We start from the raw sequence: 24,830 nt of genomic DNA, 5'->3' as shown, positions 1-24,830 counted from the left end.
TACTTTGGCAGTGTTTTATTATTAACACCAAAATGTGCAGAGTCACATTTGAGTTGTCGTATCCAACAGGACATGGAGGGTGCAGGCGGGAGGCTCCGAGGGCTCTGGCCTCTCCACTCGCAGAGCCTCTACTTCCTGCAAGGCTCTCGCCAGCCACAGGCCTGGCCAGGTCTGCTCAGGACAGCCGTGCGCCAGGCCAGGCAAACTAACATGATCAAAAAGCACATTGAGGCCCAGAAAGGCTCCAGTCTGTCTGGCTCCCCAGGGACATTTTCCACCCAGACTGAAGTCCCTATTGTCACCCCTGCCTGGGAAGTGGCTTTGGTAACCAGACTGTGAGCTGCCAGGGAGCAGAAGGGTCCTGCCATCTCCACCCCCCTTTTCTGGCGCTCAGTCAAGGCTGCAGCCTCACTCTGTGCTCTCGTTGCTTAAGTCCTTTCCCAGTCTGAGCAACTGAGGTTTCTTTCACCTTTTTATTTTTATTTATTTATTTTTGGATTCACGCTTGCAGCATATGGAAGTTCCCAGGCTAGGGGTCGAATCGCAACTGCAGATCCCAGCCACAGCCACAGCAACGCGGAATCTGAGCCACACCACAGCTCATGGCAACACTGGATCCTTAAGCCCCTAAGGGTAAGGCCAGAGATCAAACCCACGTCCTCATGGATACTAGTCGGGTTCGTTGCCACTGAGCTACGGATGGGAACTCCAACTGGGATTTCTAATGCTTAAAAAGACCCCCAAAACTATTTAAAAAGAAACAGCATAGGAGTTCCTGCTGTGGCACAGTGGGTTAAGAATCTTACTGCAGCAGCTCAGGCTGCCGCGGAGCCATGGGTTCAATCCTTGGCCTGGCTCTGTAGCCAGTGCTGGCGCAGCTGCAGTGCAGATCTCACCTGCAGCTGGGATTCGATCCCTGGCCTGGGAACTTGGCCCGGGGGGGCGGCCATTAAAAAAAAAATTGCACAAACATTAATTTAACAATACTAGCACCTACAGTGGGAACTGTCTGAGCATTTGGTGCCAAAGTGTGTCATCCAGATCAAAGTTACTATCTGGAGCTAAAAGAAGATACAAGAAAGCTAAGTGGGGACACCCTGGACAGATTCTGGGATTGGTGACCAAGGGGAAAGGCTGCAGAAGAGGGTGCAGTCGGGGTTTGCTGGGCGTCTGCAGGGCAAGGACCATGCCCACCTCATGGGCACCAGGGCCCCTCTGAGTAGCGGGTTGGGGCTCAGGTGCCACAGAACAAGAGCTCCGCCTCCAGCCCCCGTCAGGGGCGTGGCTGAGGATGGCACTTGTGAACATGCGTCTGTCAGGAACCCTTCATGAGGCCGGGGCCTCACACCATCCATCCGACTTACTACTGCAAAGCCTGGTGCGCATTCCTCGCTCGGTGCCGGCCACGTGTCTCTGTTCTCAACAAGGCAGCCCCTCAAGGACCCCCAGTGGCCATACACTCCCCCCTCCCCAACAGTGAAAGGACGGGCCACCAAAAAAGGTTCCAGGGGGCAGGGATGGAGGCGTGAGGAGGGGCAAGGCAGGAAGTGAGTCCCCAGAGACCTGAGGTGGAGGTGGCAGGGGGGGAGTCCTGTGGGGTCCTGGGCTGCCAGGCAGAGCGGAGACAGCAGGGTGAGGGCAGCACAGCCAGGAGCCGTGAGCAGAGGCGAGCCCTGAGACACGAGGACCCCCACAGAATGGGGGACTGGGGCAGAGAGATGGTGCCCAAAATATGGGGGCTGAGGCACAGAGGTGACCCCCAAAATACGGGGACTGAGGCACAGAGGTGACCCCCAAAATACGGGGGCTGAGGCACAGAGGTGACCCCCAAAATACGGGGACTGAGGCACAGAGGTGACCCCCAAAATACGGGGGCTGAGGCACAGAGATGGGCACCCCAAAATACGGGGACAGAGGCACAGAGAAACGGGTCCCTGAAGTCCAAACAACGGAGACAGATGTGTAAGAAGCAAGAGGCTGAGGGTCCAGAGACGCCGGTGTGAGGGAGAGGAGCCAGACCTGGAGGACGGAGGCCCGGGGCACCTGGCGGCGGCAGGCCTGAGGGCAGAGGCCGAGGGGCAGGGAGGACCACCAGCGGGTGAGCCTCCCGTAGAGCCGGGTTCCAGGTGCTCCGGCTCAGGGCCAGGTCTTCCGCCTGCCAGGGGGCCAGAACGCGGGCACCCTGCCCTGGGAGACTCATTTCTTGCTCTTGAAGGTGCCCAGGATCTTGGGCATGAACTTGCCCACCTTGCTGTCCCTGGCGTCCTCCTCCGCCGGGCTCCCTCCAGCCCCCGGGCCCCCGGGCTCCTCCTTTTTGCAGAAGACCTCGAAGCGGCTGTAGACGCGCTTCTCCTTGCGCATGCTCTCCATGCGGCGCAGCAGCCGGTCGCGCTCCTCGGCGCTGGCGGGCAGCGTGCGGCTCAGCCGGCCCTGGGTCCCCAGGCTGTCGGAGCGGAAGATGGCCGAACACTTGTCCTTGTCGGACATGTCGGGGGCCAGGCCGCCGGCGGCTGGGGGGTGAGCGAGCTCAGGGCTGCCGCGGGCCGGGGTCGGGGCTGGCGCGGGGCCGCCCCGGTGCTTCTGGCCGTGCGCGCTGATCTGCTCCAGAATGGCCTTCGTGTCATCCCGCAGGTTGCTGCTGTACAAGGCATTGGCGGTGGCCGAGGCCACACGCGCCCTGGGGCCCCGCTCATCTCCCGCGGCAGCCTCTGCGCTGTCACCCCGGCCTAGAGAAGGGCGCCGGGGGCTCTCAGGCTGCCCGTTCTCCTGCGGGGCTGGGAAGCTGCCCTCGGCCTCGGCACGCCGCTCGCCCTTGGGGCTCAGCAGCTGCCTCAGCCGCACAGAGCCCTTGCGCAGGACTTCCATGGGGCCACCAGCCGCCTCCTCTGTGGGCCCGGTCTTTGGAGACTCCCCAGAGAAGGGAAGGGTGAGGCTGCCCCGACGCTCCGGGGCGGGAGGCACCGGGCTGCCCCTGCGCTCGGGCACGGGAGGCACCGGGCTGCCCCTGCGCTCGGGGACAGGAGGCACCGGGCTGCCCCTGCGCTCAGGGTAGGCAGAGGTGGGGCTCCCTTTCTGCTCAGTAAATCCTGTGGTGGGGCTGCCTCTGCGGGTGGGAAGCCCAGGCGTGGGACTCTCCTTCCGCTCCGGGTAGGCCGAGGTGGAGCTCCCTTTTGGCTCAGAGTAGGGTGCCTGGTGTGCCCCAGGCCCCTCCAGTGGGGGGCTGTCCCGCCCTTGCGCCGAGAGGAAGCGGGAGGGCAGCCGGTCAGTGCCGCCGCCACCCCGGCCCAGCGTGTCCAGCAGCTGAGTGGCAGTGAGAGTGGCAGCTCCAGGCTGCCGCTCAGCCTCCTGGTGCAGCCGCTGTGCGAAGGAGTCGCGCAGGTCCAGCAGGCAGCTTTCGAGGCTGCGGCGCTCGGTCCCTGGACCCCCGGGCGCCGACACCTCCTCCCGCCAAGCCTGCGACAGGACAGCCTTGCTGTGGCTGGTGACCGTGCCTGCGGCCCCCGTGCCTCCGGGGTCTTGAGGCGGGCTCTTGTACTTCTCCAGGAGCTCGGCCACCTTGGTGGAGGCAGCGGAGCGCACAGTCTCACCGCCGGATCCCAGCATCTCGCTGACCGCCTGCTCCTTGTGCAGCAGCTGCACCTTCTCAGTGGCGGCTGCAGGGGCCCCGCCCGCGCCCTCCGCCTGCGATGCGCTGAAGATGAGCGAGGAGCGCAGCCTGGAGCTGCGCTGGATCAGCGGGTTCAGGCGTGAGCGGAAAGAGTCCTGCTTGGCCAGGCCTGCCTCCTCCGGGCCCTCACGCTCCAGGCCCTCGCCACCACCGCTGCTGCAGCCTGGCACCGGGCCCTTGGCTGGGAAGGACCCTGACACACGGAAGGCCGAGGGAAGCAGGTCCCCGGCGGCCGCCCGGCCTCCAGAAACCAGGACGTCGTCTTCATAGGCCTCGGCCTCCATGGGCGCGGGCAGGCCCTCCTCGCCAGCGTCCTCACCGTGGCAGCCGCTCAGGTAGGAGGCCAGGCGCCAGTGCCGCAGTCCCGCGCGCCCCTCCGGGCCGCCCCTGCGCTCCGGCTCCGCCTCGGGCGCAGTCTCTGGGCTTGGCCTCGTCACCGCCTGGCAAGGGAAGCGCTGGCCCAGGTTAGGGCGGGAGGCCCCGCCGGCTTCCAGAGCACGGGGCCCAGGCCCGAAGGCGGGGTCCGAGCCGTGGCGCACCTCCCGTGACGCACTGGACGGCACGTAGTCCAGCCGCTGGTGGCCTTCGTGGCCGAGCTCCGGGAAGCGTGGCCCGGCGCCCAGGGCAAAGTCGTCATGGTCGGCGAAGCCGGGGCGGCCGGCGCGCAGCTTCTCGAACAGGCCCTGCGGGCGCGCCGGGGCGAGCTGCGGGTCCCACTGGTAGTGCTGCTGGTAGAGCTGGTCGCGGTGGAAATGGCTGGTCTGGAAGCGGAAGTCGTCGCCGTGGCTGAGGAACGTCTGCCTGGACACCTGCCGCGCGGAGGCGAAGTTCTCCACGGCGCCCGTACCGTCGGCCGCCGCGTAGCTGTGCCTCTTGAAGGCGTCCATCTCCAGGTGCCGCGCCTGAAAGAAGCCCCGCGGGCCCGCCAGCTCCCCGCCTGGGCCCGCGTCGTCCAGACGCCGCGACAGCGGCCGCAGCCCCAAGTGCGGCTCCAGGGCGCCGCCGGGCATCCGCGGGGCCTCCTCTCGGCGGAAGGCTGACAGGAAGTGGCGGTCGGGGTCGAGGAAGGAGGGGAAGCCCAGGCCTTCCTCCCGAGGCGGTGGGAACAGGAGGTGGGCTCGTTTGGGGAAGGAGAAAGGGGTCGGCGCCCCGGGCACCTGGCCGCCCGTGAGGGGCCCAGCCCCCGCGTATGGAGCCAGCGCGTAGGCGTCCATGCGGGCCAGAGCCCCGGCGGAGGGTACCAGTGGCTCGGACTGTGCGAAGAGGATGCGGAATTCCTCATCGAAGCTGGAGACCAGCTCGCCCTGGAACACGTGGGCCAGGCTCCGGTGGATCTTCTCGAAGGACCACATAAAGCTGGGAGTGGGGCGGGACCAGTCAGAGGGAGGGGGCGGGGCCAGCCGGGAGGGGCGGGGCCAGAGCTGGAGGGACGGGGGACGGGGGACGCGGGGCGGGGGGACAGGGGACGCGGGGCGGGGGGGCGAGGGCGGGCGGGCTGAGCTGTCCCCGGGGTGTAAAGTCTGCACCAACCCAGGACCGGGAGGGGCAGGGGCGGGTGGGGCTGTGCCAGGGTTCCAGGGGTAGGGCTTCTGGAGAGGGGGCCCTCGGGTGGGGAGGTGCCGGGGCTGCGGGGCAGCGGGGTAGGCGCACCTGTAGCTCCCACTCATCACCACGGCACAGTCCACCAGGAGGAACTTCTCCTTCACGTGGCCCTTGAAGGACTTCCCAGTGCGGCAGTAGTAGGTGGGGCCCGCCACAGTGCGCACGCGCAGGAACTGGGGCGGGAGCGGCGTTAGGTCCCCGAAGGGGGGGTCTTCCCCCTCCCCCCCAACCCATCCCTTCCACTCACATCCACGTGGTGCAGGTTGACGCGGCACTTGTCGGCCATGTCCAGGAAGTGCTGCGCGTTCATCTCGTCTAGGAGGATGTAGACGGGGACCCGGCGCGCGGCGGCCTCCAGCACTTCACCAAGAAGGTCCACGTCGGTGAACATATCCATCACCACGGCCACCACCTGTGAGGGTCGGATCAGGGACGGAGGGCAGACCCCTCCACTGCTCCCACCTTCTCCGGCCGAACCTCTACCCCCACCCCGCCCCCGCCCCGCGGCGTCCCTGGATCGCCACCAAACACTGCAAGACGGCCACCAGCTCATCCCGAGGGGGAGCGGGGCCCCGTAGTGGAATCAGAGGGGATGTAAGGCTGCTCTTCAGCTGGGGGTTGGGGTTCACCCCAGGGCAGAGCCCTGCATGGGGCAAGGAGCCCTGCGGGCAAGGCCCCCACAATGCCCAGCCTTACGGATGGCTGAGCTCCCAGGACCCCAGGGCAGGTATCGGGGCTGAGCCCGGGCTCCAGTTCTGCCCCTGGGGGGCAGTCGCCACCTTGGGGGGGCAGAGGCAGAAGGCAGCGACAGAGGTCTTTACTGTCTGAACAGACTCTTTTTGCTGTTGCTGACTGTGTGGTGGCCCTGGGGAAGTGGGGGTAAGACGCCCTCAGCCCGGTCAGGGCAGGACCAGAGAGAATTCTCAGAACTTCAAATCCATTCCAGAGCCCTTGAATTTCTGGGCATTGGCCGTGACCAGCAGCAAACACGTGCAGAGTCAGCAGCCTGTGGTAATCAAAGCCTCGGTGAGCCTGGCAGAAGTCTGCCAGGGAGCCCTCGCTGCAGCTTGAAAGCTGGAGCCGCCCGGCCAGCCCGGCCCCACCCTACCCTTGCACCTCGGCTGGGCCTGCGCATCCAGTTCCCTTTCCCGCCCACTCCTGCTCAGGCTTAAAGGTCCAACTCGGGCGCCCTTCCCCGCAGCCTGTGACAGCACACCTGCTGGGCGGAGCGGATCATCCTTCTAGCCTCGTCCTTGATGCTGGGGCTGTCAGGTGGTGGCGGCTGCACCAGTGTGGTGACCTCGGTGCCCTGGAAGCCGAAGGTCAGGGGCCAGCCCAGGTCGAGTTCAGGCACGGCCTGGTCCGAGTTTACAGGCCAGTAGGTGCCAGAGGAGCCATCGAAGTCCACGTTGGGCGGGCTGCCTTCAGGGGGCTCCAGGGCTACATGCTGCGGGGGCCGAAGGTGGCGGCTCACGTGCTCCAGCTCCTCGGGGCACAAGAAGGCAGGGGCCCCCTCGGCCGCCAGGAAGCGGCTGTAGGCCTCTGGGCCGCCCTCGGCCAATGCGTCCACTGCCAGGCGGTAGTACTCTTTGTAGTGAGGTGGCAGGTACCCGGGGGCCAGAGGGTTGTCCCCCTGTGAGGAGCTCTGGGAGCGACGGGCCATTTCGGGGCCAGGGACCTGGGGGAAGGGCAGGGAGACACATTACAGGGGCAGGGGCTCTGCCCCGCCCCAATGCGGACGCACATCCTAGAAGGGGCTGTCCGTGACCTTGGGCGGGCTGTGGACTTCAGCCCATGCCCAGAGGCCTTCCAGGGTGCCCTCAGACTCTAGGAAAACCCCCAGCTAGGGGAACAGCAAAACACCCCGACGCAGGCACCTCAGCTGTCCCATAGTTCTGGCCGGGCCGGCCGGGCCCCTGCTCTCGCCAGGACCAGGGAGTGCCTTGTGCCCTGGCTTCTGGCAGGGGCTTTGGCCCCACACAAACTCCCACCCAGGGTTATTTATGGCCTCTTTGGCCTCAGGCACTTCTGCTTTGTGGGCCCCTGCCTCCATTAAAAAAAAAAAAAAAAAAAGTAATGACAATTTACAACAGTTGGTATCAAGAAAAAATAATCCAGGCTGGATTCTTTATTGTCACATTTGCTTGTTTCTTCTGCTCTTATGACACGAGCGCATTTTCATGGCCCCTGTGCTGTGCTTTCTGGACAAGTTGGGCCACTGTCTGTGTTTCTGACCTCAGGGCTGGGGGACCCTGGGCTGCTCCCTGTGCCTCTCTGTCCTGTTTCTTCCACTGTAAAATGCAGCCGTCTCAGCCACAAAAAGAATGGAATTTTGCCACATTTGCGGCAACCTGGATGGACTGTGAAACAGGTCAGAGAAAGACAAATACTGTATGTGATATATCACTTACATGTGGAATCTAAAAACTACAGGAGTGCCTACTGTGGAGCAGCGGAAGCCAACCCACTGTATCCATGAGGATGTGGGTTTGACCCCAGGCCTCGTTCATTGGGTTCAGGATCCAGCGTTGCCGTGAGCTGTGGTGTAGGTCACAGATGTGGCTCGGATCCCTCGTGGCTGGCGCTGTGGTGTAGGCCGGCAGCTGTAGCTCCAATTTGACTGCTAGCCTGGGAACCTCCATATGCTGTGGGTGCGGCCCTAAAAAGCAAACAAAACAAAACTAAGCAAAAAACCTAGTGAATATAACAAGAAAGATGCAAACTCAGAGATAAGAGAGAAAAAACGAGTGCTTATCAGTGTGCGGGTGGCAGGGGGCGTAGAGGTTTAGTGGCATGAGGTGCAAACCACTGGGGCGGGAGTGGCTGAAGGACGTGCTGCACAACGCAGGGAATAGAGCCAGTATTTTGTAATAACTGTAAATGGAGTGTAACTTGTATTTTTTTTGGCCGTGCCTGTGGCATGTGGAAGTTTCCGGGCCAGGGATCAAATCCATGCCACAGCAGCGACCCACGTTGCTGCAGTGAAAACCACCAGATCCTTAACCTGCTGTGCCACAAGGGAACTCCAGGGTATAACCTTTAAAATTGGGTACAATTTTTTTTTAAATGCAGCTATCAGGGTTGACCTGGTAGCACCCCTGGCACAAGGAGAGCTCAGTACAGAGCTTGTCACTACCCTTGCCCTGGGAGGCAGCGTGAAGACATCCAGAGCCTGGCCACACCTGCAGACCCGTCCTAAGGGAGCCCACAGTCTACTCACTGACCTCTAGGTCCTCCAAGCCCGGAGCCCTGCCCTGTCCCCAGGACCCCCTTTCCCTTGGCCCACCCTCCACCTCTCTGGCCACCAGCCCATTGTAGACACCTCCCTGGGCCACACCCTGGCAGGAGCTTAGAGGCCTGTCCCTGCCAAGGCCCGGCCTGTGTGGCAGCGGCGACCTTTCCACGTTTCTGGCGCCACCTGGCTCTCTGCTGCACCCCAGAAGTCAGAATCTTTTGCTGTGGCCCCTGGGCTCCAAATGTGTCTCCTCACCTCCCGGCTCACCCCAAAGTCACACTGGCTCCTCCCCAGCCCACCTGCCTCCAAAGGGGCTGGGAGGAGACCGGGCAGAAGGCGGCCTCGTGGGGGTGTTTGTTTGGCTCCCAGGGCGGCTCCACAGGACCCCTGATCTGCATTCGCCCCTCCTTTCCTGGAGAGAGCCCCAGCCCCCGCAGCTGCCCACGGATGGGCCCAAGGGCCGGCTGCTGCCTGAGGATGCTGGGGGTTGGGATGACCCGGGGAGCACGTTCCAGTCCGCCTTCCCAGGGGCGGGGGGTGACAGGCTAACGGAATGTGGCACGGAGTTGGGGGGGCGAGGGATATCCCTGCGTGCCAGTCACACCCGGCGGAGATGCTGCCTGGCCTGACTGTCTGAGGAAAAGCGGCTCCGCCATTCCCTAGAGGGCACCATCCTCACTGCCTGGTTACACCCGGGGTGGCCACACTGTCTTGCACCAGGAGGCTGGTGGCACGGGGGTGTGAGGTGCGGGCCTGTGTATACCAGGGTCTCACCCTGAATCTGACCACACTGCTGTGAGCGGGGTCTCACCCTGTGTCTGACTACAGTTGGGAGGGGGTCTCACCCTGTGGCTGCCCAGTGTTGTAACGCAGTCTGCCTGGTACGGGCGCCACTTCCCAAGTGGGCTTCCATGCCCTCCTACTTCACCAGGGGGGAGAAGCAACACCAACTGTGCTGGCTGCGTGTGGTGGGGGGTAGGGAGCCGGGGGCGGGGGGAGAGGCAAGGACCCTTCTCATCAGACAGGCCAGGAAGGTGGCCCTGCCCTGCCTCACACAGCAAGACCGGTGAGCCCAGCCATCTTATTCCTTTGCGGGTTTCCTTTCATGGGTCTGCACAGCCCCAAACCATGGGCTGGCAGTGGCCACTCCCCCAGCAGTGGAGAAGCCCACCAGCCGGCCTCTCCGCACATTTGCTTCCAAACGCCTGCCTCGAGGGAGGGGTGCTTATCCCACCCAGGCCAATGACTCAGCAGGAATCCCGCGCTTTGACTGACCTCTGACCTCTGACCAAGCCTCCAGGGCTCTCAGGACACTAGTGGGCTGCCTAACAAGGGGCCTTCACCTGCTAGTCTTTCCCAGCGCAGGTGGGGACTTTCTAAGTGACAGGGAGGAGGACGCTCTGGGGTCAGGGCGCGCGGCGGTGAACCCTGCACCAAGCACACAGAGGCGATCGTTAGGCAGCCTGGAGGATCAGAGGGTGTGGATTCCGGAAGAGGGTTCAAGGGCTGGAAGCAGTGGGCTGGAGCCCATTGGTGCACACAGCGGGGCCAAAGGGGCTTACCGCACGCCAGAGTTAGGCTGCCCGGGCCAGGCGTCCTGTCCACCCACTCCAGCCCAGGGATCTGGGCTCCAGGGAAGCAGCACGTTCTGCTCTCCCCCCACGCCACAGGAGAAGCCAGACCGAGCCCTGGTCACCTGGGCCACCTGAGTCCCTGGAGGCCTAGAAGGGGAGCCCCAGGGAAGGGCCCAGGCCAGGCGCGGCACCCTCCCCAGGCTCCAGCTAGGCCGCCAGGGCGGGAGCGAATCGGGGCGGCCTAGACTGGCTCGACCCAGGCCCCGAACCCCTTCCCATTCGGCTTTTCCTGGGCCGGCGTCGAGCGAGGGCGCCGCGTCCACACCCGCACGCGCGGCCGTGGCGCCCCCTCTCCCCCAGCTCCGGCCGACTCGGCCCGACCGCCGTGCACGCGGCCGCGCTCGCACTCCCCCTGCCCCGATCCGGGTCGCGCGGCCCCGGCCCAGGTGCGGGCGGGCGATCGCGCCGCCCAGGTGCGGCCGCGCGGGGGCGGGGGGTCGCCGGTGGGGCAGACCCCGCCCCACCCCGCCGGCCCGCCCGCCCGCCCGTCCGCGGCTTCCCCCTCCCCGCGCGCCCCGCCCGGCTCGAGCCTGGGGAGGGGGGCCCTACCTGGCCAGGTGCGCGGGGTCTCGGGACAAGGGCAGCAGGAGCCGACCGCCGCCCAGCGGCCTCGCGGTCCGGTCGGTCCGGCAGCCACTCCCTGCCGCGGCCCGCCCGCCGCGCGGCCTGATTCACGCGCCCGCCCCCGCCCCGCCCGCCGCCCCTGCCGCCTGCCTGCCCGGGCAGCACCTGGGGGCGGGGCGGCCCCACCCGCGGCGCGCCCGCATTCCTCCGCCGGCCGCCCGCCGCCGCCGCCCCGCCGCCCCGGGACCCCCACCTGCGCCCCGGCCCCGCGCCCTCCGGAGACCGCGAGGGCGCCGGCTTCCAGGGCCCCGCGCCCCCGGGCGCCCATCTGTTCCCCCCGGGCGCAAGGTCCCTACGCCTGACCCCTGACCCTCGCCCCGGAAGTCGAGGTGATTCGGAAGTTCCGGCGCGGTCTCTAGGAAACGGGCCAGCCTGACGCCAGGGGCGGCGCTTCTGGCCTCGCGGAGAGGCGGGGGACGCAGGTGAGGCAGGTGAGGCAGGTGCGCCCGTGGGGGCGGTGCTGAGCTCGGGGCGGGGCAGAGCCTGGGCTCCCGGTGAGCACTGGGGACCCCCTGCCCCCACAGCCGGACACCTCCCACCCGACGCCTGCACAGAGGACCCCCCCCCCACCCCCTCAGATGCCCGCAAGGACCTGGGACCCCACAGGCACACAGGGATCCTGCGCCCGTAGACCCCCACCACACGCTGACCGCCTCCCACAGGTGGGGGAACCACGCCCACGGGGGACCTCCCCGCACCAGCCCCCTCCCAGATCGATCCCAATCCTGAGACAGTGCCCCCCCAACACACTCACACATGATTGGACCCCGCCAACTCAGCCAGGTACACAGGCAGGGGACTCTGAACAAGGGACCTCACAGGCACGTGAGGACCCACAGTAGAAGGGGCGCACACACATGGGCCCTGCACATACAGAACCCTGCATGTACATAAGACCCCACATCCGTACAACCCTACAGGCCACCAAGTGCCATTCTCAGGCACACACCAGTGTCCACTCGCACGGGACACTGCGTGCCCAGGGACAGCCCTCATGTGCTGCCCCCCCTACAAACAGGGACTCCCCCCCCAGAACCCTGCACACGTGTAGGACCCTTCGTGAGCACGGAGAGCCCCTAGGGAGCCGGGGACTCCGAAGGCACTGACCCCTGAACACACAAGGGCCCCCTCACGCACTCTGAGCCCCACATGCTCCCTCCACACACCCGTGCACATGCAAGGAGCCTCTCAGCTGCCCCTCAGTGCGCTGGCCCCCCAGGCCCCCCCCACCTCAGATCCCTGCTCAGAACCCCAGCTCCCCGGCAGACCCTCCCCGAGGGGCCCTCACTTGACTCGGCCTCTGCCCTGTGCTCAACCATCTGTCCCAGCCAGAGCCCCACCTTGTCACTCCCACCCCAAGCGCTGTCCCTCCCCTGCCACAGTGCTGAGCCTCTGCCAGTCCCTAGTCACCTTCCTCTGGTTGTCTCAGTTTTCAAGGTCATTCCCAGTTTCATTAGATCTTTCCCCAAACACTAAGCAACACTCATGCCTAGGAAGCAGCACGGCAGTGGGTGCCCTGCCTGTGCAGTGGGGGAGGGAGGCCTCCAGGGACATGAACGTTGGGGTCAGCTGAGTGGACTGGGGAGAGGGGTGTTGATTCCAGGTCCTGACAACCCTGGCCAAGGCCAAGACAGAGGGCTGGGCCATGAGAGGTCCGTGCCTCTGGTGGCCGTGCCCCGCCTGCCACAGGGGCTGGGGGCGGTGGGGAGGCACGGAGGCTTGTGTCTAGGATGAAGCTGGTCCAGCTGGCAGCCCGGTGGTTTGGAGCAGGGAGATGGGTGCCCACCACTGAGCTGGGGGTGAGGATGAATGGGCCAGGGCGGAGGGGACATGCTGTGGCCCAGTGTTCTTGCCAAGCATTCCCACTCCAGCTGCTGAGCTCGCACACCAGGGCCGGGCAGGTGGGCCAGGAAGCCGCGGGAAGCTGCCTTGGGGGGCCTGAGCCTTTGTGCCCCAGCTTAGCCCCTGCTGACTGTCTGTCCAACAGGTGCAGGCCAGTGTGTGCTGCTGCTCCCCACCGCCTCTGCCACGCTGACTCTTCCTCCTCCCTCCCTGGAGAATGAGCAGTAAGAAGCGGGGGTCCAGAGGCGCGTCGGGGAAGTGGCAGACCTTCTTCCCCAGAGCCAAGCCAGGAGCTGCTGCTGGTGAGTGTGAGCCTCAACTCGGACTCTGACTTTGGTTTTTTCCCTTGCTTTTTAGGCGTCACCCACGGCATATGGAGGTTCCCAGGCTAGGGGTCGAATTGGAGCTGTAGCCACTGGTGTACACCAAAGCCACAGCTATGCAGGATCCAACCTGCGTCTTCGACCTATACCACAGCTCACAGCAACGCTGGATCCTTAACCGACTGAGCGAGGCCAGGGATCGAACCTGCGTCCTCATGGATGCTATTTGGTTTCGTTAACCGCTGAGCCACGGCAGGAGCTCCTGGACTCCGGCTTTGTTGTTTTCGTTTGTTTGTTTTTTGTCTTTTGAGGGCTGCACCCGTGGCATATGGAGGTTCCCGGGCTAGGGGTCTAATACGAGCTACAGCTGCCAGTCTGCACCACAGCAGCTTGGGATCTGAGCTGCATGTGTGACCTATACCGCAGCTCATGGCCACGCCGTATCTTTAACCCACTGAGCGAGGCCAGGGATCGAGCCCGCAACCTCATGGTTCCTAGTCAGGTTCGTTAACCACTGAGCCACGGCAGGAACTCCCGGACTCTGACTTTGGACACGTGGTCCGCAGCTGCCTAGGGACACTCCCTCTGGGAAGCCCTTCCCTCTGAGCGTGGCCTTCGGGGGGTCTCAGAGTCGGGTTCGGGTGTGGTGGCTGAGGATTCAGAGAGCAGATGTCCATTCCCGACTCTGACCTTGAGTCTGGCACCCCTGGGGCTGGGGCTGGGGTCCTGGGGACAGTGTTCCAAGGAGCACAGCTTTAGAACACACAGAGATGGGAATCACGCCGTCTGAATGTGGGTTCTGAAACAGGGCAGGGCTTGAATCCATGTTGGGAAAACTCTGACTAAGTATGGGTCCACTCTGACACTCTGCTCCACCTGAGTATCTCATGCTTTTGCTGGTCTGCTGCTGCTCCTTCAGGCTTCCCTCTCTTTAGCCACTTCCAGCTTGCCCTTGGCTTAGTGCTGCTATGGGGTGGGAAGGGCATCCCCTCCCTTGCCCACCCCTACCCACTGTCACGGCTCTCATCTGCGTCCGGGCTGCGGCCCCGGTCCTTCCAGCACCCAGGCCAGTACTGGGGTCCGTGCTTGCTACGAGCAGCCTGTTGCTCTGCAGCAGCCCCTCTGCTGGGAGTGGGCCTGGACGCCAGTGGCTCCGGGATTGCAGGACCTGGCAGGGTGGCAGTGATACTTTTCCACGCCAAGCCAGGCTAGACCCTAGCTCCCCAAAATAGCCCCAGCCGCGTCGGAGGCGGCAGCTTTCCTGGAATGAGGATGATGGGCCCAGGTGCCGCCTCTGGCTTCCGCCATCTCCAGCCCTGGGAGCAGGCTCTGCCATAAACAGGAGGCAGGGCAGGTGGACCAGGAAGCCTGCCAGGAAGCTGGGGCGGGGCGGGGGGGGGCAGCGGCTGTTCCTCAGTTCTGCTACCTGCTGACTGCCTAGGCCCTGGACCCAGCCTTCGCCCGTACATCCCAAACACCGCCCCAGACAGCTCTGTGGTGCTGGCCCGGCCCACCTGGCCAGGGCTCCTGGTTCCTCTGCAGATACATCTCTGCCTCCATTGCCCTGAACAAGCTCCCTTCCTGGCCGCCCCCCCACCCCCTGCCCCCCGTCAGGCAACGGGCCAGCCCAAGAGCTTCCTGTAGAGTGGTCTTTGCAGTGTCCTGTCCACCTCACTCGGCGGACGTGAGAATGAGCCCACAGATGTGCGGCGGCGCACGTCCACTGCCCTCTGGTGCCCTGCAGGGCCCGTAGGTTGCTCCCATGGTCACCACTCCCCCACCTGCACGTTCCCTCCAGGCCTTACCTGGTCTTGGGTCTGCAGCGCTTCAAGGGTCTGGCTCCGCAGGTGCTCCAGGGCCGTGGCCAGCTCCAGCCCCTCCACACGCACCCAGGCCTGCTCCTCCTGTAGCTGCTGCAGCCACAGCTGCTCCTCCTGCCACAGCTGCATCTGCAGCTGGACCTGCTGCCGCTGGTCCTCCAGCAGCAGCTGCTCCTGGGCCAGGCACAGCTGGACCTCATGGAGCCTCAGCAGCTCGGGGCCCAGGCCCAGCATCAGAGCCCCTGCCCCGTAGCCCTCCATTTCCATGGCGGGCACTAGCACCCGCTCGGACCCCAGAGCAGCGGCCTGCTCCGGCCTCTCGGCTACCTGTGGCTGCTCTGGTCTGGCCACCCTGGGGTGTCCCTGGGGAGCTGGCTCGCTGCTGGTCACGTGCCCTGTAGGGGCCACCCCCGCCTCGTCCCCAGGGCCCCTTGGGGCGGGGGATGGGGGCTCGGCCCCAGGGCCCTTCTGCCCGGTGGCCCGCTGTGCCCGGCCCGCCCTCCTGGCCCGGGGTTTGCGAGCTCGATTTCGCTTCCCAGACATGGCCCCGCTCTGGCGCCTCTTTTACCAGGAATCTGCTCCCTGGGGCCCTGGCTCATCGGCTGGCCGGCCTCGATCAGGTGGGCTCAGAGGGCACCCTGGGAGACCACGGCAGGCCCTCTGCTCCAGCGGCCCCTCGTGCCTGACCTGCCCCTTGGCTGGTGCCCGCGGCGCCGAGGCTCTGGCCAGGCTCTGTCTGTGGGCCTCACGGGCCCCACTCGGCGGGCTGGGCCACGCTGGGGAGTTTATAGGGACTCGGCGGCGCGGCGGCTCCCCCGGGCGCGAAGGCTGACTAACGCGCTGACACGGCGCAGGGCGGCCCGGGCACAGGCCTCTTTGGCCAGACTGGGAGGGAGACAGAGAAGCTGGAGGAGGCGACTCTCGGCAGCCAGACCGCCGGCTGAGTGTAGGGACGCGCCTGGTCCTGCCCTGGGCGGGCCCCGGGTGCCCCCCGCCCCCGTCCCACCCGGTCCACCCCTGGTCCCACGAGACCGAGACTCCAGCCCACAGGGCCTGGGGCTGCGTCCCCAGCCTCAGCGACCAGACGCTCACTGGCCACGGGCAGTCCTAGGCCAAGCCCAGCCTCCAGGAGCCCCCGCCCCCGGCCAGCACTCAGAGCAGGCCCGGGGCCAGGTCCCCTGGACCCCTGTGGGGACGACGGTCCACCGGCCCCTCTCAGTGGGCGCCTGCGTGGGGCCAGGCTGCGCGGGAGCTGGAAGAATCGGACCCTGAAAGGCCCAGATGGTGTTCCGTGGACCAAACTGGGCAGTAAGGAAGAGCCCAGCCGGCCCTGAGGGCTCTGAGGCCGCCTGGTTGGGGGGCCTGAGGAGCTCCGACCTGGTCGGCCTTCGGATCCCTGGGAACGCGACTGCGGGAGGGGTGCAGGGCCAGCCGGGGTGCCGGCGTCCCCCGGCTCCTCCCCAGCATTTCCCCAGCCTGGGGCCGCTGACTCACACCCACGCCCAGGGCCCCATCCCAGCCAGCTCTGTCACACTGGCCCGACTGGTTTGCCTGGCCCAGCCCTGCCGGGCCCAGAGGCCTCTGGGAAGCGGCCAGGCAGCCACCGTCTGGGGGCAGCGTTGTGGGGCAGACAGGGCGGCAGAGGGGCCTCCTATCGGAGGCCTCGCCACCCCGGCCCTCCCCACACAGGTGCAGGGAGGTCCTGTCTGCTGGCTCTCAGGGGCGCCCCCCACCCCCGGAAGCACCCTGGGGAGGCCACGGCCAGCTGCTCGTTCACTGAAGCTGTCCGGGGCCACTCCTGAGGTGGCCCAGAAACCTCCCCAGCCCCCTACACTGACCACCCCCTTCTCCAGGGCAGCCAGGAGAGGGGCACCAGCTGTAGAGGGAGGCTGGACGGCGGGCGAAGGGACTCATGCCCCCTGAGGACCCAGGGGCCCCAGCAGGTGAGAGCCTGCGCGCCCCAGGCTGCTCTGGGCCCTGCTGGGATGGGTGGGGGGATGGGCAGCCCTGGGCTGGACACACCTGCGGTGCCTGTGTGCCCACGGTGGGCCCTCCGGAAGCCTCTCCCCATTGCCTCCAGCTGCAAGTGGTGGCTGGGGTGCCACCCCCACTGGGGCCACTACATGCTGTGGCCAGGTCTCCCTGGGCACAAAGGCTTCCTGGGCTGCAGGGTGTCTGCCCGTGTGGGGGCTGTGTCTTCCCAGCTCGCAGCCTCCGTGGTCTCCGGCAGGGCCTCGGGGCTGCGTCTTTATCCAGATTTTCTGCCTGGGGCCCAACTCCTATTCAGGTCCATCCCAGCCCTCCACTGGGTGTCCTCAAAGTCCACGGCGCATCCAGACTGCAGACCCGTGTCCCCCTGACTTCTCGTGCCTGGTCTTCCTCCACTGCTCCCCCACTGTGTCCGAACCCCACCCACCGCAGCATGCTGCTCGGTGAGCTCCCGGCTTCTTTCAGCCCCTCCAGGTCTCCCCACCCCAGACTCCAGCGCTAAGCTGGCTTCTCCCTTCTGTCAGCTGGCCACGGGCAGCCTGTCTCGCGTGATCCTGCCCTGAGTGGTGCTGGCCTTACGCCCAGGATGAGCTCCCAGAACCGGCAGTCACCTTTGCACCGCCGCCCCTGCCAAGGGCCAGAGTACGGAGCCCCACCTTGCCCTGAGGACAGGCAGACCACAGAAGGTCTGCAGAGGCCTGACCGTGGTTTCGTAGAAGCTACCCGCGCCCAGCGTACGTACCGGAAGGCTGTCCAGCCGCAGGAGGTTTGGGCTCAGAAAGAGGCAGAGGGGAGGGAAGCAGAGAACAGGGCAGCTCAGGCCCCAGAAAGTGTCCGGTGAGGATGAGTAGCGGCCGTCCGCGCCTCTGCTCTCGACTCTGCGGCTCTGCGAGTGTCGCTTCTGATTGTTCCGACCTGGGGTCACTGCTCAAGATCTAGGCGCCGGGTGGGAAGGGTGGTCCGGCCTTGAACCACACTCCTGTGTCAGGGAGGGGTCAGACACCCGCTCCCCCATTTTGATTTCTGTGGTGGAACGTGGGCCCCCACGGAACTTTCCAGACCGAGCCCAACCTTACCCGGTCAGGGCTTCCAGCCTTCCACTCTTCTCTGAGGCCAGAGCTCTGTCTGACAAGGACTAAGGCAGGGCGGGCCGTGGCATCGCCTCTTTCTGCTAGAAGTGGGTGCCGGCTCAGAGGCAAGACAGGTGCCAGGACTGCGTTTGGGGTGAGCGGGCGGGTCTGCAGGTGCGGCCGTACAATGGGCTCCATCCCAGCCGGAAGCCGTGCCATCCTCGCCATGCGAGGTGTCACGCGGGACGGCTCTGCCCGGGCCCGGGGTGGAGGCTGTGCACGGGGCCCCACCTTCTTCCCTGCTCAGGAGTCTCATGAGCCCGGGGCAAGGCCTCGTGGCCATTCACTGGCCCAGCGCCTTCTTTGCATTCGTCCCCCGGGGCAGCATCGCGTGGATCAGTGTTGCCCTCCTGTCACCCCCCGCGCTTCTGATGATCTGCCCCAATTGTCAGCCAGAGTGTCTGAGTCGACCTAAAGGCTACTCGGCAGAACGGGTCCAGATCGGCCTTGATTAGAGGGGCATGTGCTCTTGGGCCCATGTGTCACCACCATCCCGGCCACCTCGGCCCCTCCATTCACGGGCCTTTGCCTAGGCACTGGTGGCCAGCGTCCACAGGACAGCTGTGATGTCCACCTGCCTCTCCGATGCCTCCTCCGCGGTGGGCTCTGTCGGGGGAATTGGCTGGGAGACGCAGAGCCGCCCCTGGCTGCTCGGTACCCTCAGACCTGGCCCTGCGGCAGCACCACCTGTGTGCCTTTCCCCAGGCCCGCCTGTCACTGTGGTTGGAGGCTTGCTCATTTCAGGCTCCCGATGGACCAGCCAAGCCCTTCGCTGTTTTCCTGGCGTCCGTGTATCTGCTCTTTCCACCACGGGAAGTGGCTAAGCAGCCCCCCCGGGGGAGCCCCCACCACTGTCCTTCAGGGCGTCCTGAGCCAGGAGCTGTGATGTGGCAGCGGGCCCCACGTGGACTGAGCTCTGCGGATCCAGCCCGAGTCCCTCCCTCCTCCACCACCTCCCCCAGGAGTGCTGGTGGCATGGGCGGGGCCGCTCCAGCAGCACAGGCCAGAGGAGTGTGGGTGTCCTTGGATCCCTCTGTCCGCCTGTGCCACCCGTCCGTGGAGCGAGGACCTTGGCTGGGGTGGGGAACCCAGGTTGCTTGTCCTCTGGTGCGCAGGCTGGAGTCCCGGGTGCGCCGGGGCCGACGGCACCGGGAGCTGTTCTGCCGGGGAAGCCGTGGCCTCGCTCTGGAGCCTGAAGTCTATGCTGTGTGTGCCGGGCTCTCGCCAGAGTCCCCTCGGCGCGGTTCTCCCGCCGGTGCCTTCAGCTCATCAGACCTGCCGGTCGCTCAGCCCAGCAGCCCAGCAGCTCACGCCTCAGCCAGAGCCTCTGGCCCCTGATGGAAGGCCGTCCGAGGTGTAGTAGTTTACTCTGCCTCGGGGCGTCCGGGCAGGTCCCAGATCTATGACCCTGAGAGCTTCATTAGCGAGGCTTTATCTCCTACTCTCTGGAACTTCCTGGATCAGCAAGATGTCAGCGTGTCGTGTCCACCCCCCCAGGTCTTCAAAGTCGGCCACTCCCCTGTGTCTCCTCCCGAGTCCCTCCTGCTGGAAAGGCCCTTGTGGTCGCACTGAATCTTCACAGATAATCCAGGACGGCTTCCCTCCCTGGGGGCAACTGATTAGCAAGCTCAGTTCACCTCCAGTCGTTTGCTCCCTTTTCTCGGCCGCCCCCACGTCGTATGGAACTTCCTGGTCCGGGGGTGAATCCGAGCCGCAGCTGCGACCTGCCCCGCGTTCTTTAACCCGCGCCCTAGGGCTGGGCCAGGAATCATCGAAAACGCCTCGGCGGGCGCACCCCACCTGCAGTCTTTATTCCCCTTTGCCGAGTGATGCCCACCGCAGTCCCTGATACCCGTCCTGTGACGGGAAGCCTGGGCGTAACCGGTGTCCCGAGACAAAGCAGTGAGCGTCTGCTGCCACCCTCGCCCGCTGGGGCGAGCCGCATGCGCCCTCACAGTGATGGGAGCAGGCATTTACCAAGTGAGCAGGTGCCCAGCAAAGGGCCCAAGGCCGTGGATCTGCTGCGGTGGAGACACCACTTCCGCTTCTGTCATCCGTCGTCTCCCACCACCATTTGTTTCTTGCCAAGGCCAGAAACGCGTGAATTTAAAGGCAGTAAGATGGCCGCCCTCATGCTCATTTGTGTTTTTATTATGTATTTATTTTTACGTTTTGTCTTTTTAGGGCTGCACCTGCGGCATATGGAGGTTCTCAGGGGTTGAATAGGAGCTAAAACTGCCGGCCTGCCCCACAGTCACAACAACGCAGGATCCTTAACCCACCGAGCGAGGCCAGGGATTGAACCTGCGTCCTCATGGCTACTAGTCAGATTTGTTTCCGCTGAGTCACAATGGGAACTCCTATTTTTTAATTAAATTTTTTAAACTTTTTTTGCTTTTTTGTTTGTTCATTTGTTTGTTTTAGGCTTTGTTTTTAAAGGTGAAATTGAGGGGAAGGCACAGAGGTTTCCCGTAAGTGCCCAGTCCCCGCACGTGTGGCGCCTCCCCGGTGATACAGGATCACCACCCGCCCCTGCCCCCCGGGGACCCTGGCTGCGGTTGAGGAGCCCGCGCTGGCTTGCCACGGTTCGGGCTCTTGGTGCTGCACCTTCTGTGGGTTTGGACAGATGGATGATGGCGGGTGTCCATCCCGGCGGCCTCACGGTGTTGTCACAGCGCTGGGTGCCCCCGCCTTCTGTCTCCTCCTCCCACCCCCTCGGTCCCTCCCATCCACCCATCTTTTTGTTGTCTCCATGGCTTTGCCTTTTCCAGAAGGTGACAGAGCTGCAATCGTACTGGATGCAGCCATTTCCAGGTGGCCTCTTTGACCTGGTGGTGTGCATTTTAGGCTCCTCTGTCTTTTCAAGGCTGATGGCTCTTTCTTTTTACTGCTGACTAACCCGTCGTCTGGCTGGACCACCGTCTATCCACTCGCCCACCGAAGGGCTCGGTTGCTTCCGGGTTTTGGCAGTTATGACCAAAGCCGCTGCAGGCAACCGTCGCAGGTTTTTGCCTGGATGCACGTTTTTAGCGCTTTGGCTGGAAGACACCAAGGATCGTGACGGAGTCATCGGAGGGGCAGAAGCTGCCAGACGGTCTTCCAAAGTGGCCGCGCCATCCTGCATCCCGCCAGCAGTGAATGGTCCTGAGTAGCACTTGTGTTGCCGGAGTCTGATCCTGGCCTTTCCGAGAGGTGTGTGGTGGTGGCTCACTGTCGTGTTAATTTGCTTTTCTCTGATGACAAGATTATGCGGAGCGTCTTTTGGGTGCTTATTTGCCATCTGTTCTCTGGGGAGGAGTCTCTTTAGGTCTTTTGCTCATTTCATTTTTTTTCTTTATTTTTTTATTTTATTTTATTTTTATTTATTTATTTATTTTTTGTCTTTTTACTATTTCTTTGGGCCGCTCCCGCGGCATATGGAGGTTCCCAGGCTAGGGGTCGAATTGGAGCTGTAGCCACCAGCCTACACCAGAGCCATAGCCATGCAGGATCCGAGCGGCGTCTGCAACCTACACCACAGCTCACGGCAACGCCGGATCCTTAACCCAGTGAGCAAGGCCAGGGATGGAACCTGAAACCTCATGGTTCCTAGTTGGATTCGTTAACCACTGAGCCACGACAGGAACTCCTTTTTGCTCATTTTATTTATTTTTTTGCTTTTCAGGCTGCTCCTGTGGCTTATGGGAAGTTCCCAGGCTAGAGGTCAAATCAGAGCTATAGCTGCCACCTACACCACAGCCACAGCGGTGGGGAATCCAAGCCGCGTCTGCAGCCTGTGTGTACCACAGGCTGGGTAACGCCGGATCCTTAACCCAGTGAGCACGGCCAGGGATCAAACCTGCGTCCTTATGGATACCAGTCGGGTTTGTTTCCGCTGCGCCACAATAGGACCTCTCTTTTGCTCATTTTAAAATCAGGTTGTTGGAGTTCCCGTCGTGGCGTGGTGGTTAACAAATCCGACTAGGAACCAGGAGGTTGTGGGTTCGGTCCCTGCCCTTGCTTAAGGATCTGGCGTTGCCATGAGCTGTGGTGTAGGTTGCAGACGCGGCTCAGATCCCGCGTTGCTGTGGCTCTGGCGTAGGCCGGCGGCTACAAGCTCTGATTCGACCCCTAGCCTGGGAACCTCCACATGCCACAGGAGCAGCCCAAGAAATGGCAAAAAAAAAATCAGGTCGTTTAGGAGTCGGCTTCGTGTTGTATTGACATTTAGGAGGGTGGTACCTCTTGAGTTCATGGCTGTGAAAGGTGTGAAGTCTGCGTCCAGGTGGACGTCCAGCTGTTTCGGCACCGTCTGGACCACCTTGGCGCCACTGCCCTTTGTCAGATCCCAGCTGGGGTCCGTCAAGACTTCGGGCTGGCGCTGGTCTCCGCAGCTCCTCCAGGCAAGCGCTCTTCCCGTCTTGCTCACTCTCCTGTCGGAGGGGGAGGCTCCTGGGCTCCCGCTTGGCTCTGCCTGCCGTGGCAGCCCTGCTGGTCAAGGAGCTGTGGGAGCTTTCTGCCAGCAGCTAAGTGCACCTGTCCCCGCTGGACCTCCCGCGGCTGGACGTGGGCCTCAGTGCCGCCTACCCCGGGCCTGTGTTCCCTGAGCCGAGGGCCTGGGCGATATCGCGAAACCCCCGTGTCAGGGTCAGTTTAGATACCATACCGAACGGTCTCCCAAAGTCTGGTATCCCCTTTCCCAGGCCACCGACTCTCCGGGGGAGGACTGGGGGCCCCCCGAAGAGCCATTGCAGGTCCCTCTCCAAGGGCGTCTGGCATCCCCTTTGGTCCAGGAGCTGCGAGTCTTTGACCTGGACTTGTGTCTGGAAGCCCCGTGAGGGACTGGTGCCTGCTGTCGGATTTCTGCCCGGCGGAGTCCGGGGTTCCTCTGCTTGCAGCAGCTGAGCAGCAGCGCCCAGGCCGCCCTGCATCTCGCCCTGCCGAGGGCATCCTGGCCACCCCTCTGCTCGACGCCTGCCGCTGCGGGTTACGTCTGCCGCCGAACCTCTTCTCCTCTGGTGTCCCATCACCCCTGTTGCCATGGGGACAGTCAGTACCAGCTCGGCCTCCCGCGGAGTCACCGTGGAACTCACGGGCATGGGTCTCGTTGTTTGGTGAAGGGCGTCTTCTGAAACTTCCCAGGGGTCCTCGGCAGGCAGAGGCCTCCAGGCCAGCTCCAGCCAGTTCCTGCAGAACCCCCGCCTCGCTTGGAAGCCGCCCTGCCGTCCCCGCTCCACCTGCTCCCGCCCCTCACTCTGATTTCGGGCCTGGGTGCAGCAGAGGGCGGCAGGGCTCGTCTCTTGAGGCCTGGGAGCTGCGGGCGAGGCTGCTATGGGTCCCGTGCTGGCGAGGGTGGCCGTCGCTGGGACAGCCCAAGAGGAAGGACAGGCACCTAAAAGCGAGGAGCCTCCTCCCGCCGCCTGCCTTCCGCTCCCCTTCGTAGGGAGCCGCTGGCAGAGGCGTGTCGCCAAGCAGGACAGGGAAGGGCGGGCTCTGCGCTGGGGAACCCGGTGCTGGGCACCCCGCCCTGGGGCTTCTGCCCGACAGGGTGCAGCTGTCCTTGGCGTGGACGGAGACCGTCCCGCTGTGTTTCCAAAAAGTGGACACCAAGTCCCCGTGTTCCCTGCATCCCCGGCTGAGGATAATTCATTCAGGTCTCACCTGGAACCTGGAGTTCCTGAAGATTACAGACGAAATTGTAAAGCTTACTGGCACCAACGACTCTTACCTAAGATAGAGGAGACTAGGATGGAGTGGAAAAGGAATTGCTTAATTTATACAAATACACCAAACAGATGAAAATGCGGAAGGAAACTCACACGGCCACTGCTGTTCTTATTTCTGTGACTGACCGTGGGCTGCAGGTGTGACGCCCTCTGCCACCTGCTCACGTGCCCTTTGCCCTCAGCTGGGGCATCCGCTGCCCTGGGTTCTGTACCTAAAAGATGCAAATCCTCATCGCTGCCTGTCTGCGTTCACTTGCTTTAGTTTTTACAAATGTTCCCGCGTGCAGTGGCTTGCAGTGTTGTGTTAGCTTCAGGCGTACAGAGCAGTGAATCCGTTATGCGTCTATACATATGTCCATTCTCTTCCAGATTCATCTCCCATTTAGGCCGCCCCAGAGCACTGGCTGGATTTCCTGTGCTGTCCAGTCACTTCCTGTTGCTGACTTTGTGTATAACAGTGCCGGAGTTCCTGTCGTGGTGCAGCGGAAACCGTGAGGAACCATGAGGTTGCGGGTTTGATCCCCGGCCTCGCTCAGTGGGTTAAGGATCCAGTGTTGCCGTGAACTGTGGTGTAGGTCACAGATGCGGCTGGAATCTGGCGTTGCTGTGGCTGTGGTGTAGGTCGGCGGCTACAGCTCTGATTAGATCTCTAGCCTGGGAACCTCCATGTGCCTCAGATACGGCCCTAAAAAGCCAAAAAAAAAAAAAAAAAAAAAGTGTATGTGTCAACTCCAAAATCCCAATTTATCACTCCCTCCAGTGTTTCCCATTTGGTAACTGTAAGTTCGGTTTCAAAATCTTTGAGTCTGTGTCTGTTTTGTGAATCAGTTCTTTCGTATATCTTATTAGATTCCACATATAAGTGATATCATATGGTATCAGCGTGTGTCTGACTTACTTCACGTAGTATGAGAATCTCTAGGTCCATCCATATTGCTGCAAATGGCATGATTTCATTCTCTTTTTTTGGCCGAGTAATATTCCACCGTGTATCAGTTGCTTGAGGTTCCCATTGGAGTTTACTATCAGATGTGTGGGTAACAAGGCTCCCCAGGACCCTTGGGGTCCTGACATAGCATCCTGGAGACAGGCAGTGACCTGCCCTGCCCTTGGTGGTCAGAATCTATCACCCAGGCGGTGCGATGACCCCTTTGTCGCTAGTTGGGTGGTCACGCCGAGGCCTCGATGTCCAGAGGGTGCCGTCCTCATGTCACCTAGTGGCAGCGTTCCTTTCCTGGAACTGCTTGGCCAGCAGGCCT

The 24,830-nt window shown here is 63.6% G+C and overlaps 3 protein-coding genes across 22 annotated transcripts in view; 2 read left to right on the top strand and 1 right to left on the bottom strand.

The window, feature by feature from the left end:
* FAM83H (family with sequence similarity 83 member H) lies at positions 1-15,343 on the bottom strand. Of its 3 annotated transcripts, none has more exons than XM_021090409.2 (5): positions 14,733-15,343; positions 6,486-6,947; positions 5,517-5,681; positions 5,318-5,442; positions 1-5,023 (listed from the first exon to the last, which is right to left on the bottom strand). In XM_021090409.2, exons 1-5 carry the CDS (start codon positions 15,288-15,290, stop codon positions 2,197-2,199), a joined length of 4,137 nt encoding a protein of 1,378 aa, XP_020946068.2. In that variant the 5' UTR covers positions 15,291-15,343; the 3' UTR covers positions 1-2,196. The 3 variants fall into 3 exon arrangements, with proteins under 3 accessions (XP_020946068.2, XP_020946069.2, XP_020946070.2); XM_021090410.2 differs by lacking the exon at positions 14,733-15,343 and adding an exon at positions 10,956-11,088; XM_021090411.2 differs by lacking the exon at positions 14,733-15,343 and adding an exon at positions 10,688-10,806.
* The window catches only part of IQANK1 (IQ motif and ankyrin repeat containing 1), a 43,926-nt gene continuing 30,178 nt past the window's right edge, over positions 11,083-24,830 (top strand). For 13 of the 18 annotated variants that reach the window (XR_014843257.1, XM_085021521.1, XM_085021517.1 and 10 more), the window contains exons 1-2: positions 11,083-11,184; positions 12,750-12,906. Coding sequence is in view for 16 of the 18 variants with exons in the window: in XM_085021521.1 (XP_084877647.1) it covers positions 12,822-12,906 (85 nt within the window). In the remaining 2 variants the exon portion in view is untranslated. Of the gene's footprint in view, positions 11,194-12,749; positions 12,907-24,830 lie in introns of all 18 variants that reach the window. The other 5 variants (XM_085021522.1, XM_085021518.1, XM_085021520.1 and 2 more) reach the window with 1 other exon arrangement.
* LOC146403631 (uncharacterized) lies at positions 16,350-20,256 on the top strand. Its single transcript, XM_085021597.1, has 4 exons — positions 16,350-16,690; positions 17,035-17,179; positions 17,261-17,470; positions 18,982-20,256. The coding sequence occupies exons 2-4, from the start codon at positions 17,170-17,172 to the stop codon at positions 19,224-19,226; spliced, it is 465 nt and encodes a 154-aa protein (XP_084877723.1). The 5' UTR covers positions 16,350-16,690; positions 17,035-17,169; the 3' UTR covers positions 19,227-20,256.

This window comes from Sus scrofa, chromosome 4, assembly GCF_054392235.1.
Source record: "Sus scrofa isolate SSC_HxYL_T2T_F1_AM1 chromosome 4, Sscrofa_HxYL_maternal_Yorkshire_Landrace_v2.0, whole genome shotgun sequence".
Classification (NCBI taxonomy): Eukaryota; Metazoa; Chordata; class Mammalia; order Artiodactyla; family Suidae; genus Sus; species Sus scrofa.
Note: the sequence above shows the minus strand (reverse complement) of the source record. Positions and strands in the feature narration are given on the sequence as shown.